Source organism: Centruroides sculpturatus, unplaced genomic scaffold (genome assembly GCF_000671375.1).
Source record: "Centruroides sculpturatus isolate CEXI.00-Female unplaced genomic scaffold, Cexi_2.0 scaffold323, whole genome shotgun sequence".
Classification (NCBI taxonomy): Eukaryota; Metazoa; Arthropoda; class Arachnida; order Scorpiones; family Buthidae; genus Centruroides; species Centruroides sculpturatus.
In genome coordinates, this window is record NW_019384566.1 from 120,137 (window position 1) to 141,354 (window position 21,218).

The following is a 21,218-nucleotide window of genomic DNA, read 5'->3' on the forward strand; positions in this document are numbered from 1 at the left end:
TCACAAAAGATTTTTCTCAATAATTCTATGGAAATATAAATGAACTGGGTCTAATAAAAAAAAAAATCTACAAAACCTTTGTATCTCCAGTTGTAAATTTATTATTAGTGACTAATGTTTTCGATCTGAAACAGATCTTCAGATTTGAATACACAACCAAAATAGAACATACTAGTTTAAAAACTTGAAACAACCAATAAAAACAAATACATAATGTAATTAGATATAAAATAAAAATAAAAAAGAAACATCAGCATAATTTATAATTTTACATGTAACAGATGTGTCATATTGATTGTAGCCTGCAGCTTCAAAGTATAATTTTTACTACCACATTTTTTTAATTTCTCAATTATATCCTCCAGTNAAAGTAAAATAAAAAATTATATGTTTTTATTAATTCAGAAAATATTAAACAAAACTCACTTCCTCATTATTTTCTTTAATACACATTTCTTGGTTGGTTTCTTTGTCACTTAATTTTTTTATATTGCTTTGATTCTCGCAGGAAACAGCATATTTTTCAGAAGATTCACTGTATCTTCTTTTTATTGGTTTGCCTTTATCCTTAATAAAATCAACAGAATACAGTATTAACAGAGAAATACATATCATGAAATCTGTTTTTAATAAATAAAATCTAATACTTTATCCTTCATTTTTCTGTTAAACTTAACTGTTAAATTATATCATTTTTCAAATTCATAAACAGGGTTCCTACTTGAATTTTTGTTTTAAATTCTATGACTTTTTCTGACTTCTCCTGACCAACTTTGTACAAATTCCCTGACCTTCATGTCTGTTACAGTACAACACACAGTATAAAATAAAAAAACCAACATTTGACTTACTATGCACATATGCTATTGCTTCTCTAACTTTTTAATTAGTTATTTTTCTAATTAACAGTTATATGTTTTTTTCATAATTACCAAAATGTTTTATTAAATTAAAGTAGTTTATTCTGTTATTAATCCACAACCATAAATCTAAATGGCTTTGAAAAAAATTATTTATTTATTATTCATTAACAAATCCTATATAATCCATGAACAAAAATATACATTTATTAAATTTCTCTCTTAAACTGGGAGGGAAAAAAAAAATCACAAATTGTTTTGTTATGCAATCAAAATTATTAAAATGAGAAATGATAAATAATACTATTTAAATTTAAAATTATTTATCATTTCTGTACTTTGTAAATTTTTGAGAAAATATTTCTTGGAAAGCTTCTAATTCAATAAACAAACTTTCAAACTATAATAGTGTCTTAATTATTCAATCTAAACAGAAATGGTAACAGAATGAATAAAAAATTTCAAGATAATACAAAACCATACCTAATATAAGAAGTATTTGAAAAAAGATTGTTAAATAGAATTAGTAACAAAATAAAATTCATTAAAAGGCTTGCTAACCTATTTTTTGAAAAATTTTGTTATGTCCATATTCCCACTAAAAGATAAAGATCTGTGAGTAGATAATACCTAGGGACCTTACTGTATAGCATAATAAATATCACATTAATTTTAACATTAAATGAATATCAAGTGATTGAAATATAAAGTGTAATATAAAACAACTCCGTGATACTGTTTTTCAATTTAATATCTAATTCTATAAATGAAGCCCTAAAATCATTTACAGATTGGAATTTAAATCTGTAAATTCCAATTTTTCAATTCCACATTAGAATTGCAAATTCTAACATTGAATTGGAAAGAGCTTTTTTCATCTGTATTGCTAACATGAATTTTGAGTTCGTATTTTATGATCATTATCTCACTTTCTACAAAAAAAAGCTTTGTATTTTTTTTTTAGCAAGAACATTTCACTTAATTTTTTAACAGTCCTTCTATTATTCAATTTTGTATTTTTTCTCTCTTAGTCCTTTCTTTTACAATAGAATTTATAGATTTAACACACAATACTTCAAAAAACTATCTTTTTAATCTTTTTTAATCAAATTTTAAGTCTGATGTAATAAATGCCAGACATAAAATTTAATTATATTATAATTAAAATTATTAACCCATGATCACATGCAATAGCAGCAATTTTCCATATCTACCAGTTTTTTCATGGGCCTCTTTCACCAAAGTAACTAACTTAGCTTTACTTTCATGATATCTTCATGCCACATGCTATTCATCTGTGTAAAAATTTTGGTCTAAAAATTTTTTTCTGCTTATCAGACCTTCAGAAAACCATTGCAGAAATTTATCATCATGCACATGCAATCACATTCATTTTTCTTTTTTTACAAGATTGCATGCATACATGGCAATTTTCCAGTCTGACATCATGAAGGCCTATTGCTACAAGAAGTAATCACATCCTGAACATTTATCAACTATGCATAATTTAACATGACAATCTGCAAGTCACTATAATCTTGAACACTTGTCTCCATAAGAAAACCTGGGGCACTATGACCTTCAATAATTTAAATGTTTTTGTGATTTATTTCATGCCCAAAAATATACAGAAAAATCATTTCTAGTCCTTCTAAGAAATACATCCCTTCTGTCATTTATATCCAGCTGAACCTATTTAACACTAGCCCACATTAGTATGAATGGGTCAAGCTAGAAATAAAACTTTTACCAAAGCACACTAGCCCAAGCTTTCAAGAGGTCTCCATGGAAAGCCCTTGAAAAGACACTGCTCTGTAAACAAAATATCTCAAACTATATATGATGTTGAAATTTGGCATGTGAAGAGAAGACACATTATATGTAACTTTTTCAAAATGGTCAAACTTGAGGATCATCAATTATGCATGAAAATTCAGCAGAAAATTGTTGCCTTATGCATGCAATCCTGTAAAAAAAAAAAAAAAAAAAATGAAAATTCAGCAGAAAATTGTTGCCTTATGCATGCAATCCTGTAAAAAAAAAAAAAAAAAAAGGTAATGATTGCAAGTTAATAATATAAATTGTTCTAAATATCACTTTTGGTAGCTGTTATTATGACTTAACATTTATATAAGTCTGAAATGCATATGTGGAAACCAGGGCTGTGGAGTTGCGTAAAAATCTACCAACTCCGACTTTTCCTTACCAATCCGACTCCGGCTAAAATACCAAAACTCCACGACTCCGACTCCACAGCCCTGCCAGGGCTGTAGAGTCGCGTAAAAATCTACCGATTCCAACTCCGACTCCGACTTTTCCTTACCATCCGACTCCGACTCCGACTCCGGCTAAAACACTAAAACTCCACGACTCCGACTTTTCCTTACCATCCGACTCCGACTCCGGCTAAAACACCAAAACTCCACGACTCCGACTCCACAGCCCTGGTGGAAACAATAAAAAGTATCTAACCTGAAAGCTGTAATGATAATTACCGAACTTAATTTTCGGATTAAAGAGACATACATACATAATATAAATTGTATTATTACACATTACCTATTATATATTGTATTGCATTTTAAACATGTGAATTTGCTGGCTTTAAAGCAAGGTTTTACAGAGTTGAAATGTAATGTATGATGAAAGTGGTAAAATTAATTCTCAAAACTAATTTTCCCAAATTATAAATTAAAATGATTTTTGAGATTAACAACAACAAAGGTAATTATAATTATAATTAAATGCTTATCTTTAATTACCTTTAATGCATTATAATTTAATTTAAATTAAATTATAATTTAATTTAAATTAAATTATAATGGTCCTATAAAAGCAATTATGTTAAAATAGCAGAAAATAGTAATACATTAACAATACGTTTAAAGCATTAAAATAATTTCCATTAAAAATTTTTAATTTAAATAAAAATTCCAGATATCTTAAAGTTCATATCAAAATCACAACTACATCACTACTTACCACAGAATGATCAACTGACTGTTTACATCTTTTGCTTGAGACTGATAACTTTCTTTTATGACGATTTTCTTTGTTACCACTTTCTCCATCTGTATATTTGAAGTATTTTTCGTCTACTTTATTTTCATCTAATCGTTTTTCCTCTTCCTCATTCAAATCCTTTAAAAGGAATTTAATTTGCCTGTATTGTTCTAATAATTCTTCAAAACTCACATCTGTCTGATCATTTTGAGAAAAGTTTTTCATTTTTGCATCTGTCAAATGTTAAGAAATATTTGAATTCACAAAATTATTAATTTAAGATGCTGGAAAATGTTTAAATTCATCTTTTGCCTAGAAAAAACTGTAAATGAAAAATCATACATTTTTATCATCAATAACTACTAAATAAACAATGTTATCTTCATATGTCTTGTTTATTTTAAATTATTTTACACATAGCAGAAAATATATTTTGAATACTTTAGCCCTCATCAATGTACAAAAATAAATAGTTAAAAAATTAACTTTAAAGAACTAGATTAATACAGCATACATTTATTAAAAACATATCAATTAATGATGATATGCTGGTATGCTTGACTTACATTACTAGCAAATAATAAATATATAAATACAGTCTATTAAAATATTTGAAAAAAATGCCAAAACATAAGAAAACATAAGGAAAACTTAATTAAAATGTAAAAATAGTTGCTTAAACAATAAGACTGATAATTAAAACATTTTACAGAATTTTATAAACTTGAATTTTATGCCAATTTTAATATCCAATTCTTCATATACATTCAAAAATTTAATTTAAATTGTGAGCAGCAGTTGACACTTGAGAAGAGTTCATATCAAATGAGTCTTGAAGAGAAATGAAAAAGCATTACTAGGAATTACTTAAATTTTCTTGTGCTCCAATAAAGCATGAATTGACTGAATGACTCAAAGAATGACTGTTACTCAATTATAAGATAAAAAGATATAAAATATTACAAAAAATTTATTAAAAATTATTGTATTGTTTTGATTTTAAGAATAAGATAATGCTAAAATTATAATTACATATTTTTATATTGTTAGATTATAGTTTTATATAATTTATAATTTTACATGTAACAGATGTGTCATATTGATTGTAGCCTGCAGCTTCAAAGTATAATTTTTACTACCACATTTTTTTAATTTCTCAATTATATCCTCCAGTTTCAGCTAAACTAATTTATCCACAAAGTTACAAAATCTTTCATTCATTCTTCTATAGATAATTCATATATACATATACAGGGTGAGTCAAAAGTCCCTTGCACATTTTTCACTCCACAAGCACTTAAGATTAATATATCTTTAGCACTTTTGGAATGAAAAGCATGCAAGGAATTTCTGACTCACCCTGTATCTACACACAACAATCTCCCTAGTATTATAATAGTATAACATCAACTAAGTCACTTAACAATAAACTGTGGCAAATATCAATCAAAATACTGGTAAATATACACTCCAAATATGGTACAGATTGTAGATGAGAGATTTGGTCCATTAATGGCAAATTTCTATCTTCACGGGCCTGCTAATATATGTAATTCTAATAAAGCAGTAATGCAACAATACATAAATTTCTAAATTAAATAAGTCTTCATTTCAATAGCATTTTACTGAAAACTTGGAAAATAATAAATGGATGAACAACAGTGATGAAAGTCATTAAGCTGTACAACACAAACATAGGTTAGTTGGTTATTTCTTAAATTCAGAGTATATAAAATACTGTGTTTAAAATAATTGTGTTGATTACATTATATTTTTAAAGAAAATGAAAACTCTTTGGAAACTTTTATTTATATTTTTCTTATCCTTAAAAAAATATTATATTTATGAATATTTTTTAATTTAATTCTATTTGTTCAGCCTAGTATATTTAGTCTGATATTTCAAGGACTGATAATGGCATAATTTTTTCAGTAAAATCTGCTTATTATAATTAAGATATTGTAACATCATCTAACATTTTCAGAATTAGCAAGTCCCAAAACAAATTAAACTTATAAAACTTCACTTATAAGAAGAGTTTTAATAATAATTATCATCTTTTTGAACTATCTGCTTCAAAATATGGCTGATAATTTACAAGGAACTTAGAATTATCAGTCTTAACTAATGCTTGAAATGTAAAATATGACTCATCATTTGCTCACAGTACAGTACTTTAAATTGCTGTCATTTCTTACTTCAATTATATGCTAGTTGTTGTTAAAGATGTTACTGATTGCAAAAACAAATTATTATTAATTAATAATACAATATTAATAATTATAATAAATAAATATTCAAGTTATACAGTTTTTACAATTTGTTTTAACAAGTTAACAAGTGTTATGATATCATAGTCAATATAACCAGAATTCATACTAATTGGGAGTCTTATTTACTTATTGCTCTTTATGTTATCAGTCAGTCATCACTACAGTACAAGCAAAAAACAACCATCTGGTTATAAAACAAAATCAAATCTAAAAAAGTGATCCCCTACTGAAAGATGGACTAATAATGTTGAAAGAACAGGTGGAGAAGTAGGAAACTGATATAATCAACAGACTAATTGGAATAACTTATCAAATTGATAATTGTGAATCAATAATATTTCAAAGACTAAAAGACATAAAAAGAGTGAGAAAATTCAAATGATTGATCATTTGACAAATATCTCCAAAGAATAATGCTTTTGATATTGGGATATTTTGCCATTAAACTGCTTTCAGAGCTTATCTGACTGTTACCAATACACAACCATATTAATTAATTTGGTAATTAATAAAGCAATAAAATACTTGTTACTCATATAAATTTTCACATTTTCAATTTCTGGCAAGTATATTTCTTATATTTTCACTTAATATTTAAGCATTTAGACTAACATTACAAAACTTTTAGTCAAGGAGATCCAATAGAGGCTTGAGCAATCCTAACTGATCAAAAAAATTAAGATTTGTTTGAATTTCAAAACAATTTATAATGGCAAATATGGTTTATTAACCATTTGTAATGCAGCTGTCTTGCACATGTTAATGAAAGGTTCTTATTAAATATTCAAATAATTTTTGGGAAGCAATTGTAGACTTATAAATTCCCACTGTCATCCATCAGACTGTCTGTCCTTCCTTAATCTCAAGAATGGAGATAGAGTGATGAAAGTCGAGACCATATACGGAAAGCATAGGGGCAAGATGCCCCAATTAACTATATATAAACTTCCAGTTTGCAATAGAAGTCACATTATTTCAATTAAAACATTTTTCCTTGAAAAGAGTTAGATAGATGACTAGCATGACACTATTGTTAGCAGAAGTATGGTGTACTAGCTGTTACACACAACTTCACCCACAGGGGTTTTGCAAGCAAACCCTATTTATATTCAGTATTTCAACAACCATAGTAATTGTTATATAACACCTACCACTGAGAATGATGAGAATTGCTGAGAATCAAACAAACTATTTTCAATTTGATCAATTTTCTGGAACGTTTACAATCATGCTATAATCGAACGAATATGTAATAACAAATTTGAATTTAAAACAGTTCAAACATTTGGTTAAAAAATCGAAATATATAAAAATATTTATAACAATGTCTGAAATGTTATCAATTTAAGGGAAAATATGGGAATCAATTTCAAAAGCCATTCTTCAGGTTAAGTATTAATGCTCTCCCTCTCCCCCCATAGGGGAATTTCGAAAAATCCCTTCTTAGTGTGCGTTTTCATGACATACTCTGTGTACAAAATTTCACCTCTTTAGGTTAAGCGGTTTGCTCTGGGTGATGATGAATCAATCAGTGACTCGGTCAGTCAGGACAAGTAATTTTATATATTTAGATAGGGGCAAGACTACTAATTTGAGGTGAAGAGCATATATTTTAAATTAATAAATTAAAAATTACAGCCTGGCATTATGACAATGTCATAATAATTGCTCATAATTTTTGAATTAGCTCCTCTTTGGGTTCTTCTGGATCTGTTGCTACTTAAATTACTTATTTTTATCTAGAATGATTCAAATAAGAAAAACACTTCTCTATTTGACTATATTTTACATTTGTTTTTCACTTTAGTCTGTATCATTATTTTTGGATCATTTTATCTATTCTATTTATGTCACTTAGCAGTAATGGCAAAAATAACTTCATATAAAATAAAATATCAAACTCATACTTTTCAAAAAACTAAAATTCTACAAAACAAGAAAAGTTCATTCATACCATGAGAATAAAGCAACAATCTAACTGCAATCAAAAGCAACAACTGTTTATCAATTCACAAAAGATTTTTCTCAATAATTCTATGGAAATATAAATGAACTGGGTCTAATAAAAAAAAAAATCTACAAAACCTTTGTATCTCCAGTTGTAAATTTATTATTAGTGACTAATGTTTTCGATCTGAAACAGATCTTCAGATTTGAATACACAACCAAAATAGAACATACTAGTTTAAAAACTTGAAACAACCAATAAAAACAAATACATAATGTAATTAGATATAAAATAAAAATAAAAAAGAAACATCAGCAACAATTTTTTAAAATTAACAAAAAATTAAAATAAAATTATTATTTAAAATTAAATATACAGCACATTTATAATCAATATTTATAATCCATGTTTATCATCAATTGGGGGTAATTGTTTTTCACATAAATATTGCCATGCTTTAGACCAGGGGCGTCCAACTTGTGGCCCAAGGCAAGTTCCAATGCGGCCCAATAAACATGTAAACAAAACTGACAAATTTTTTTATTTTTTTATTTATTTCAATGGCATAAACTCAAAACAGAAGTTTCACAAAGCTGTAAACCTTTATATATATTTTATTTTTCAGTGGAAAGGAAATATTTTTAAATACTTGGAAACGTGTGAATGAGGAAGGTATACTAAATAAAGCTGGAGTTGTGACTCAAAGGAGTATAGACTCAAATTTGAGGAAAGGAGAGAAAGACCAAAAGATAAAAAGTAGTGAGAAAGGTTAAATAGACCTTCTGTTATGCAAATATTGACCCTTAATTTTCCAACCTTCCTCACTTCTTTATCTGTTGTCCTTTCTCTCCTTTTGGGTTTATAATCCTTTGAGTCCCAACTCCGGCTTTATTTAGTATTCCTCCCAGCATTGCAAGATTTGACTACTTTGTGCCAAATTTGGCTACCCTTTTTATTTGTTTGGCCATTGGCTACTTTTTGGGCTACATATTATTTATAAATGTATTAGTTGAATAAAAATGCACTTTAAAATGGTGTTTTGTCATTTTTATTAATTAGAAACCCAAATAAAACAAATATTTGTGTTTTTCAAATAAATGTTTGTCTGTCTCCTTTATAATAAATGAATTTATATATTTCTAAGTAAAAATTGAAAGTGTCTATAGAAGTAATTTTTTAAAATATCCTTTTTCGTAATAAAATTTTAATACTTATTACTATAATCTAGACATGTTAATCCTTAAATATACTTGTATATTTAAGGATATTTAAGCCAAAATATACTTAGGCCACAAGTACAGTATATATAATATACTTGTGGCTCAAAACTCCATGACTTCTTCCAATGTGGCCGAGAAAAACAAAAAGGTTGGACACCCCTGCTTTAGATAGAGGCCATTCTTTAAAGTTGATATTTCCTCTTATTACTGATTTGTGAATTTCCAGGGCTTCGAGGATTCAGACATATTCTATGTTGTGGCATTGTTTGATAATACATGTGTTCTTGGAATCTACTTCCACGTTCTGTTCACAGGCAAACGTGACGAGGTCAATGGTTAGCTTTTTTTGCTTAATACCATATCTGTGTTTCTGTAGATGTTTATGGAGTGAGCGTCTAGTAGTACCAATGTATTTGAGGTGTCTATTGCATCTAATGTCTGAAGAAGATCTGTTTAAGATCGAAAACATTAGTCACTAATAATAAATTTACAACTGGAGATACAAAGGTTTTATAGAATTTTTATAAGATATTTCTCTCTGCTTGAAACTAATAGCATCCTGTCACACAGTGGTGTCACAACAAGAAACTCATAATAAATTATGACAAATGCCACTGCGTCATCTTCCCGAGGACCACGCCCCCACACAAGAGGCCAATCATCAAAATGGATGGTCACCAAATAAAGAACAGTGAAACAGTAAAATACTTAGAGTGATATTAGACAACAGGTTAACATGGAAGCATCAAGCCCACTACACCTATGAGAAGGCAGTGATGATTATGCACTCTTTGGCCTCTATTGCTCAGAACCATTGGGGGTACGGCAGTGAGGCATGCCGCCTCATGTATATTGCAGTTATTGAGCCAATTCTGACATACGGTTCAGAGATTTAGGGGACGTTGATCACAAGAACACACACAAAAAGAAAGCTCCTGTCTGCTCAAAGGCTTGCTCTCATCTCAATCACCAAGGCATACAAGACAGCCCCAACGGACACCCTACTAGTGATAGCAAATCTAATTCCCATAGACCTGATTATAAAGAAAAAAGTATGGACCTTTCACCATCATAAGCTGGCCATTGGGACAACTACTATCAACAGTTTCAATAAGGTCACAAGTCAGATGTTGGCTCAGCAGCCACGAGTCTCTCTGAACATCTGTCACAATATAAATTGGATTACAACCCTCAGTGCCTTAACTATCACCCAGCACCTCCTTCGATGATCTTTCCACCCTGGAGGGTGCAGAGGTCACTACCCAGCACCTCTGTATCTACACGGATGGTTCAAAGTCCGACAAGGGAGTGGGATGTTCCATCGTTGTGGCAAATAATAGCATAAACATCCACCAGGCTCGGTTCAGGTTGGCCAGTCATTGTACGGTCAACCAGGCAGAATCTCTGGCCATCAATAAGGCGCTACTCTGGATTAATAATAACATGATAGCCCACAAGATCTCTAGGGTTACAATTCTGAGCGACAGTCAAGTTGCCTTGTTGCAGCTCAAGAACATTAACACCAAACTGACAATAATCCAAAAAAGTATAGGCCTAGTACTTACCTTACGGAACAGTATTACCATCAAGTTTATCTAGGTAAAAGGCCACTCTGGTATTATTGGTAATGAGAGGGCTGATCTTTTGGCCTGCACAGCACCTGTATGGGTACAAAGTTGCTCCTAAGGCAAAACTCCATTCATATGGCTAAAGGAAAACATCTGCCATCATACATTGAAAGAGTGGCAGGCAAGATGGGACATCAGCTCAACAGGTAGGTTAACGTATAGTTTCATACCTGACATCCTCCAGCGTAGTAAATACAAGTATCTAGTCCCTGCTTATCAAACAACTCAAATTATGACTGGGCACGGCAACTTTCGCAGTTATCTTAGGAGGTTTTTGCGAAAGACCGATGGTAAGTGACCATGTGCACTCAACGAAGACGAAAACCCAGAGCACATCATCTGGAACTGCCCCATCTATGAATTACAGAGGAAGGAACTAATCAGCGAAATCCAAAAACAAAACGAACTATGGACATGCCATAAGAATACTCTGGTAAGCAACAGCAAAATATACAAAGATCTTAAAAAATTTGCATTGGATATAAAAATCCTTGATTGAATCTCTCCTAGGGCCCTAATGCTCAGCCAATTGGTGTTACTGCATCTCTAATTGTCAGTATAATGTGGTATTCTCTCATCCTGCAGCATAGTATCTGCGTGGGTTTACTCACTAAACACTTTTCTAAGCGGCACTTATTTCTTCTGGTATACATGGTATATAGATATTGCATTATATGTACTTCTCACAAAGTCTCAAGGACATGTATATAAAAATTGTAACCACTGTACACTGAACAGATGCTTGTACTGCCTGGCTAAGCATCAGTTGCAAAGTCACCAAAAGGCAGAGTCTGCATATTGGATTAGTTATATACGTATACAAAATGTTATGTATCTCAAATTATAAAGTATCTCACCAACCTTTGTAAACGGAATCTTTATATTGGCATGTCAATTCGTATTCTGATAGCCTGGCCTGTTTAACCAATGTACATAAATAGTCTGTAAGCATTGCTATTATCACGCCAACTATTTTTTGTAACACCTTTTTGTATCTAGCATGTAAATCACTGTTTACAATTTGTTCTGTAATTTGTTTTCATTTAAATAAATGAAGTGCAGGTGCTCATGAACCCCTTGACCACCTTTCCACTCTCCTATCACACTTTATTTTCCCCTTATATCTAACTACTTCATTAACATTTTCTTCTTCCTTCCGTTTCTGGGTCTGGGGTTTCGAGTGCAGCCTGTGACCACCTCCCACCTGTCACAGTTGTAGAAAATCCATATATAAACTTAAAATCTATAGATGTGCAAGTCCACAAGACAGTCTGCTCCAAAATTTTTTCTTTTGCTTTTAGTTTGGCTCAAAATAAGGACTTTATTACTAGTAAATTACTGGCAATTTTTAAATTTTGACTACAAATACAAAAATTAGCACACTAGGATTGTTTATTTGTTCACTTATTAATGAGTTTGCAACAAAACAATCACTAGTGCACAATGTCCAATTGAATTCCTTTTGACCTGTTCTGAAAAGCAACAATTTTGTTATCTAAAAAATAAAGTACTCTTTCATTTTTTAGTTGCCATGATTTAAAAGTTGCTAGTGCAAATATCCACATTCAAATAAATGTGTTCTATTTGTAAACTAAAACTTACTATTTCACTCTACACATTATGGATAAACAAACAACTTGCCAAACTGCCCAGCACAGTGCTGTAATACAATACTTTAAAAATTGAAAAGAACTGTAAAGAAATACTTTTAATAATTTAAAAGATAAATGACAATATTACTTTCACAGTTTAAATAAAAAACATTTGATGCTTCTATCTTTAATGTATGAAAATGTAAATGTATGTAAAAGTGCATACAAGTAAATATTTGGCTTTATAATACCTTATTTTTTACCAAATTTAATGATAAAAAATATCAAATTATCAGTTTATTTACAGATGCATTTTTAACCGATTACCAGTAATGCAATTCCAAGACCAAATACATCCAAAAATTGCTCTCTTATTTTTTTCAAAATATTCCTGATAATGCTTCTTAGAAAAATTATCATCAGAATTAGAAAGATTATTATTTAGTAAACAATTAAATTTTGCTGTAGTGTACCATGCAGCGTCAACCCTATGCATTAAAGCAAGCAAATGACCTTATATTGATAATACATATCCATGGACAGACAGGTCTGGTTCAAACAGTGCAGGAAATATATGAATCAGTGCCTATGAATATAAAGGACCTCTGGAAATTTCTCCATCCATACCTATACATATCATCCATTCCACAATATACATATAAGTATTTTTTCCTACCCTTTATAAGAAACATTAATTTTAAAGTTTTTAGGATCTTAATCCAATTTTTATTTCAAATTTTCATTAAGTTTTATAAATCATTCATCATTACAGGAAGCTAGTTTTGAAGCCAAATATGAAAGACCATTCTTAGGGCCACAGTTACTTTGATTTATTTGGTTAAAGTCCAGATACGTATACTGTCATGGCGGCTCATCTGATTCCAGCAAACAGTGGGGATGCATGTTCTAACCTAACCTAACCTAACCTATTCTAATAATTTGATTGGTAATAATTATAGTAATTTATTAGAATAGGTTAGGTTAGGTTAGGTTAGGTTAGAACGTGCGTCCCCCACTGTTTCCTTTCTTTTGTTTGCTGGAATCAGAGATGAGCCACCATGACAGTATACATATCTGGACTTTAACCATTTATTTGAATGATAAACTTTTGCACGGTACCAATAATAACCTGCAAAAGAGAAAATCTTGCTAATTCGTACATTAAAATGACAAAATCTTTATACAACTCCTCACTTACCTTTTATAAAGTTACTAACATGATTACTCAAATAATTATTCTTTTAATACTTATCATATAGCAATAAAATTAAACAGATATCAACCTAACATTTTATACAAAAAAAGGATACTACTAGCATGTCCATGTGTGTCACAAAATTTTGGCAATCTTCTCTTATTTAAGTAAGGTATCGAGGGATAATTTCTAGGCATTTGTTTAAATCTAATCCTGTTATTGGCAAAGTAAGGACGTCTAATAACAGGCTGTAAGTTACCAGTCGCAGTATTAAACCTACTACAAGAATCTCTTGAACCATAAAAACTGGGTACATTTTTAAATCCAAAGAACTGATTTCTATTGCGATAACCTTGTTTTAATAAATATTGAGGTCTTTTTGGTCCAAAAGGTGGTTTATTTACAAATGAATTCGATTCGACCTTTTTATTTGAAGAATCTCCTTGATCATTAACGGCAGATAGAGGAGAATTTTTACATTTCTCATCTTGATCTTCACTTATTTCACCTTCTTCCAATTCGCTTTCTTCCTTCTTGCTTTGGGAATTTTCCATTTTTTTTAACTATATTTATTGGAGTTATATATGCAAGAAACGTCCCTTTACTTTCACATTATCCTTTTTGGTCGTTCGAAATCTTAATTTTAATGATGATAACGTCACCCTGTTTAAATGATTCAACTTATGGCGAAATATTATCAACATTCCATCGAACCTAATTTCGCTACAAAATGAAAACTGTTTTCGATGAAGTGTTGCCATCCAGTATTTTAATTTTAATACGAATTGTAAAATATAACTTTATTTATAGATATTTGATTTTATTTACTTATTTAATAAAATATAAAATTAAAATGATTTTTACTTCATGTTAAATTTATCATCTTTCTCTTCTGTAATTATCTTATTGTATTTGGTCCGTCCGGATATGTGGCCCACCAGTGGCCAAGCGGTCTTCGTTCCTTGAAAGCTGGGAGTTCGGTAGTGTTTTCTCCACGTCTGTAATGCCTAAATTGTGGCCAGTTTCTCTTAAAAAGACCTCCCGTAAGGCATCGCCCAGGCAGATCGTACAAGTGTTGCGTTGCCATAACTTAAAAACAAACAAACCGTCCGGATATGTTGGGCCTCGTCCCTCACCCCATTGTGGGCCTGGCCAAATCCATAATGGGCTCGCTAAAAGAGACCCTTTTAGTATCCATAGGGCGAAAAGAGTTTTAAAAATATATATCTTCTTAAATGTGAGATTCATATACAGTAGAGCGTCGATTTTCCGAAAGTCAATCATCCGAAAGAATTCCAGTCGGCAAACTTAAATTTTCGACAGTGCTGTGTCGCTTCAATCTTTGGCTATGTCTTGGGCTACTCAAATATTTTACGTTTTTGATACTAAATTAACATCTGAAGTATAATTTTTTATTNTATAATTTATAATTTTACATGTAACAGATGTGTCATATTGATTGTAGCCTGCAGCTTCAAAGTATAATTTTTACTACCACATTTTTTTAATTTCTCAATTATATCCTCCAGTTTCAGCTAAACTAATTTATCCACAAAGTTACAAAATCTTTCATTCATTCTTCTATAGATAATTCATATATACATATACAGGGTGAGTCAAAAGTCCCTTGCACATTTTTCACTCCACAAGCACTTAAGATTAATATATCTTTAGCACTTTTGGAATGAAAAGCATGCAAGGAATTTCTGACTCACCCTGTATCTACACACAACAATCTCCCTAGTATTATAATAGTATAACATCAACTAAGTCACTTAACAATAAACTGTGGCAAATATCAATCAAAATACTGGTAAATATACACTCCAAATATGGTACAGATTGTAGATGAGAGATTTGGTCCATTAATGGCAAATTTCTATCTTCACGGGCCTGCTAATATATGTAATTCTAATAAAGCAGTAATGCAACAATACATAAATTTCTAAATTAAATAAGTCTTCATTTCAATAGCATTTTACTGAAAACTTGGAAAATAATAAATGGATGAACAACAGTGATGAAAGTCATTAAGCTGTACAACACAAACATAGGTTAGTTGGTTATTTCTTAAATTCAGAGTATATAAAATACTGTGTTTAAAATAATTGTGTTGATTACATTATATTTTTAAAGAAAATGAAAACTCTTTGGAAACTTTTATTTATATTTTTCTTATCCTTAAAAAAATATTATATTTATGAATATTTTTTAATTTAATTCTATTTGTTCAGCCTAGTATATTTAGTCTGATATTTCAAGGACTGATAATGGCATAATTTTTTCAGTAAAATCTGCTTATTATAATTAAGATATTGTAACATCATCTAACATTTTCAGAATTAGCAAGTCCCAAAACAAATTAAACTTATAAAACTTCACTTATAAGAAGAGTTTTAATAATAATTATCATCTTTTTGAACTATCTGCTTCAAAATATGGCTGATAATTTACAAGGAACTTAGAATTATCAGTCTTAACTAATGCTTGAAATGTAAAATATGACTCATCATTTGCTCACAGTACAGTACTTTAAATTGCTGTCATTTCTTACTTCAATTATATGCTAGTTGTTGTTAAAGATGTTACTGATTGCAAAAACAAATTATTATTAATTAATAATACAATATTAATAATTATAATAAATAAATATTCAAGTTATACAGTTTTTACAATTTGTTTTAACAAGTTAACAAGTGTTATGATATCATAGTCAATATAACCAGAATTCATACTAATTGGGAGTCTTATTTACTTATTGCTCTTTATGTTATCAGTCAGTCATCACTACAGTACAAGCAAAAAACAACCATCTGGTTATAAAACAAAATCAAATCTAAAAAAGTGATCCCCTACTGAAAGATGGACTAATAATGTTGAAAGAACAGGTGGAGAAGTAGGAAACTGATATAATCAACAGACTAATTGGAATAACTTATCAAATTGATAATTGTGAATCAATAATATTTCAAAGACTAAAAGACATAAAAAGAGTGAGAAAATTCAAATGATTGATCATTTGACAAATATCTCCAAAGAATAATGCTTTTGATATTGGGATATTTTACCATTAAACTGCTTTCAGAGCTTATCTGACTGTTACCAATACACAACCATATTAATTAATTTGGTAATTAATAAAGCAATAAAATACTTGTTACTCATATAAATTTTCACATTTTCAATTTCTGGCAAGTATATTTCTTATATTTTCACTTAATATTTAAGCATTTAGACTAACATTACAAAACTTTTAGTCAAGGAGATCCAATAGAGGCTTGAGCAATCCTAACTGATCAAAAAAATTAAGATTTGTTTGAATTTCAAAACAATTTATAATGGCAAATATGGTTTATTAACCATTTGTAATGCAGCTGTCTTGCACATGTTAATGAAAGGTTCTTATTAAATATTCAAATAATTTTTGGGAAGCAATTGTAGACTTATAAATTCCCACTGTCATCCATCAGACTGTCTGTCCTTCCTTAATCTCAAGAATAATGGTCCTATAAAAGCAATTATGTTAAAATAGCAGAAAATAGTAATACATTAACAATACGTTTAAAGCATTAAAATAATTTCCATTAAAAATTTTTAATTTAAATAAAAATTCCAGATATCTTAAAGTTCATATCAAAATCACAACTACATCACTACTTACCACAGAATGATCAACTGACTGTTTACATCTTTTGCTTGAGACTGATAACTTTCTTTTATGACGATTTTCTTTGTTACCACTTTCTCCATCTGTATATTTGAAGTATTTTTCGTCTACTTTATTTTCATCTAATCGTTTTTCCTCTTCCTCATTCAAATCCTTTAAAAGGAATTTAATTTGCCTGTATTGTTCTAATAATTCTTCAAAACTCACATCTGTCTGATCATTTTGAGAAAAGTTTTTCATTTTTGCATCTGTCAAATGTTAAGAAATATTTGAATTCACAAAATTATTAATTTAAGATGCTGGAAAATGTTTAAATTCATCTTTTGCCTAGAAAAAACTGTAAATGAAAAATCATACATTTTTATCATCAATAACTACTAAATAAACAATGTTATCTTCATATGTCTTGTTTATTTTAAATTATTTTACACATAGCAGAAAATATATTTTGAATACTTTAGCCCTCATCAATGTACAAAAATAAATAGTTAAAAAATTAACTTTAAAGAACTAGATTAATACAGCATACATTTATTAAAAACATATCAATTAATGATGATATGCTGGTATGCTTGACTTACATTACTAGCAAATAATAAATATATAAATACAGTCTATTAAAATATTTGAAAAAAATGCCAAAACATAAGAAAACATAAGGAAAACTTAATTAAAATGTAAAAATAGTTGCTTAAACAATAAGACTGATAATTAAAACATTTTACAGAATTTTATAAACTTGAATTTTATGCCAATTTTAATATCCAATTCTTCATATACATTCAAAAATTTAATTTAAATTGTGAGCAGCAGTTGACACTTGAGAAGAGTTCATATCAAATGAGTCTTGAAGAGAAATGAAAAAGCATTACTAGGAATTACTTAAATTTTCTTGTGCTCCAATAAAGCATGAATTGACTGAATGACTCAAAGAATGACTGTTACTCAATTATAAGATAAAAAGATATAAAATATTACAAAAAATTTATTAAAAATTATTGTATTGTTTTGATTTTAAGAATAAGATAATGCTAAAATTATAATTACATATTTTTATATTGTTAGATTATAGTTTTATATAATTTATAATTTTACATGTAACAGATGTGTCATATTGATTGTAGCCTGCAGCTTCAAAGTATAATTTTTACTACCACATTTTTTTAATTTCTCAATTATATCCTCCAGTTTCAGCTAAACTAATTTATCCACAAAGTTACAAAATCTTTCATTCATTCTTCTATAGATAATTCATATATACATATACAGGGTGAGTCAAAAGTCCCTTGCACATTTTTCACTCCACAAGCACTTAAGATTAATATATCTTTAGCACTTTTGGAATGAAAAGCATGCAAGGAATTTCTGACTCACCCTGTATCTACACACAACAATCTCCCTAGTATTATAATAGTATAACATCAACTAAGTCACTTAACAATAAACTGTGGCAAATATCAATCAAAATACTGGTAAATATACACTCCAAATATGGTACAGATTGTAGATGAGAGATTTGGTCCATTAATGGCAAATTTCTATCTTCACGGGCCTGCTAATATATGTAATTCTAATAAAGCAGTAATGCAACAATACATAAATTTCTAAATTAAATAAGTCTTCATTTCAATAGCATTTTACTGAAAACTTGGAAAATAATAAATGGATGAACAACAGTGATGAAAGTCATTAAGCTGTACAACACAAACATAGGTTAGTTGGTTATTTCTTAAATTCAGAGTATATAAAATACTGTGTTTAAAATAATTGTGTTGATTACATTATATTTTTAAAGAAAATGAAAACTCTTTGGAAACTTTTATTTATATTTTTCTTATCCTTAAAAAAATATTATATTTATGAATATTTTTTAATTTAATTCTATTTGTTCAGCCTAGTATATTTAGTCTGATATTTCAAGGACTGATAATGGCATAATTTTTTCAGTAAAATCTGCTTATTATAATTAAGATATTGTAACATCATCTAACATTTTCAGAATTAGCAAGTCCCAAAACAAATTAAACTTATAAAACTTCACTTATAAGAAGAGTTTTAATAATAATTATCATCTTTTTGAACTATCTGCTTCAAAATATGGCTGATAATTTACAAGGAACTTAGAATTATCAGTCTTAACTAATGCTTGAAATGTAAAATATGACTCATCATTTGCTCACAGTACAGTACTTTAAATTGCTGTCATTTCTTACTTCAATTATATGCTAGTTGTTGTTAAAGATGTTACTGATTGCAAAAACAAATTATTATTAATTAATAATACAATATTAATAATTATAATAAATAAATATTCAAGTTATACAGTTTTTACAATTTGTTTTAACAAGTTAACAAGTGTTATGATATCATAGTCAATATAACCAGAATTCATACTAATTGGGAGTCTTATTTACTTATTGCTCTTTATGTTATCAGTCAGTCATCACTACAGTACAAGCAAAAAACAACCATCTGGTTATAAAACAAAATCAAATCTAAAAAAGTGATCCCCTACTGAAAGATGGACTAATAATGTTGAAAGAACAGGTGGAGAAGTAGGAAACTGATATAATCAACAGACTAATTGGAATAACTTATCAAATTGATAATTGTGAATCAATAATATTTCAAAGACTAAAAGACATAAAAAGAGTGAGAAAATTCAAATGATTGATCATTTGACAAATATCTCCAAAGAATAATGCTTTTGATATTGGGATATTTTGCCATTAAACTGCTTTCAGAGCTTATCTGACTGTTACCAATACACAACCATATTAATTAATTTGGTAATTAATAAAGCAATAAAATACTTGTTACTCATATAAATTTTCACATTTTCAATTTCTGGCAAGTATATTTCTTATATTTTCACTTAATATTTAAGCATTTAGACTAACATTACAAAACTTTTAGTCAAGGAGATCCAATAGAGGCTTGAGCAATCCTAACTGATCAAAAAAATTAAGATTTGTTTGAATTTCAAAACAATTTATAATGGCAAATATGGTTTATTAACCATTTGTAACGCAGCTGTCTTGCACATGTTAATGAAAGGTTCTTATTAAATATTCAAATAATTTTTGGGAAGCAATTGTAGACTTATAAATTCCCACTGTCATCCATCAGACTGTCTGTCCTTCCTTAATCTCAAGAATGGAGATAGAGTGATGAAAGTCGAGACCATATACGGAAAGCATAGGGGCAAGATGCCCCAATTAACTATATATAAACTTCCAGTTTGCACTAGAAGTCACATTATTTCAATTAAAACATTTTTCCTTGAAAAGAGTTAGATAGATGACTAGCATGACACTATTGTTAGCAGAAGTATGGTGTACTAGCTGTTACACACAACTTCACCCACAGGGGTTTTGCAAGCAAACCCTATTTATATTCAGTATTTCAACAACCATAGTAATTGTTATATAACACCTACCACTGAGAATGATGAGAATTGCTGAGAATCAAACAAACTATTTTCAATTTGATCAATTTTCTGGAACGTTTACAATCATGCTATAATCGAACGAATATGTAATAACAAATTTGAATTTAAAACAGTTCAAACATTTGGTTAAAAAATCGAAATATATAAAAATATTTATAACAATGTCTGAAATGTTATCAATTTAAGGGAAAATATGGGAATCAATTTCAAAAGCCATTCTTCAGGTTAAGTATTAATGCTCTCCCTCTCCCCCCATAGGGGAATTTCGAAAAATCCCTTCTTAGTGAGCGTTTTCATGACATACCCTAACTGTATACCAAATTTTACCTGTTTAGGTTCAGCGGTTTGCTCTGGGCGATGATGAATCAGTCAGTCAGTCAG

At 29.2% G+C, this 21,218-nt stretch overlaps 1 protein-coding gene across 1 annotated transcript; it reads right to left on the reverse strand.

Moving 5' to 3' along the window:
- Positions 1 to 411: 411 nt before the first annotated feature.
- LOC111624066 lies at positions 412 to 14,607 on the reverse strand. Its single transcript, XM_023366848.1, has 3 exons — positions 13,835 to 14,607; positions 3,843 to 4,096; positions 412 to 567 (listed from the first exon to the last, which is right to left on the reverse strand). The coding sequence occupies exons 1-3, from the start codon at positions 14,271 to 14,273 to the stop codon at positions 412 to 414; spliced, it is 849 nt and encodes a 282-aa protein (XP_023222616.1). The 5' UTR covers positions 14,274 to 14,607.
- Between the last annotated feature and the right edge of the window lie 6,611 nt (positions 14,608 to 21,218).

Excerpts from the sequence above, each read along its gene's own strand:
- LOC111624066 (XM_023366848.1), bottom strand. The coding sequence starts at position 14,273 with ATGGAAAATTCCCAAAGCAAGAAGGAAGAAAGCGAATTGGAAGAAGGT. Across the intron at positions 4,097-13,834 it reads CACACATGGACATGCTAGTA|ATGCAAAAATGAAAAACTTT; the intron begins GTATCCTTTTTT and ends AACATTTGACAG. Across the intron at positions 568-3,842 it reads AGTCAGTTGATCATTCTGTG|GATAAAGGCAAACCAATAAA; the intron begins GTAAGTAGTGAT and ends GATTTTATTAAG.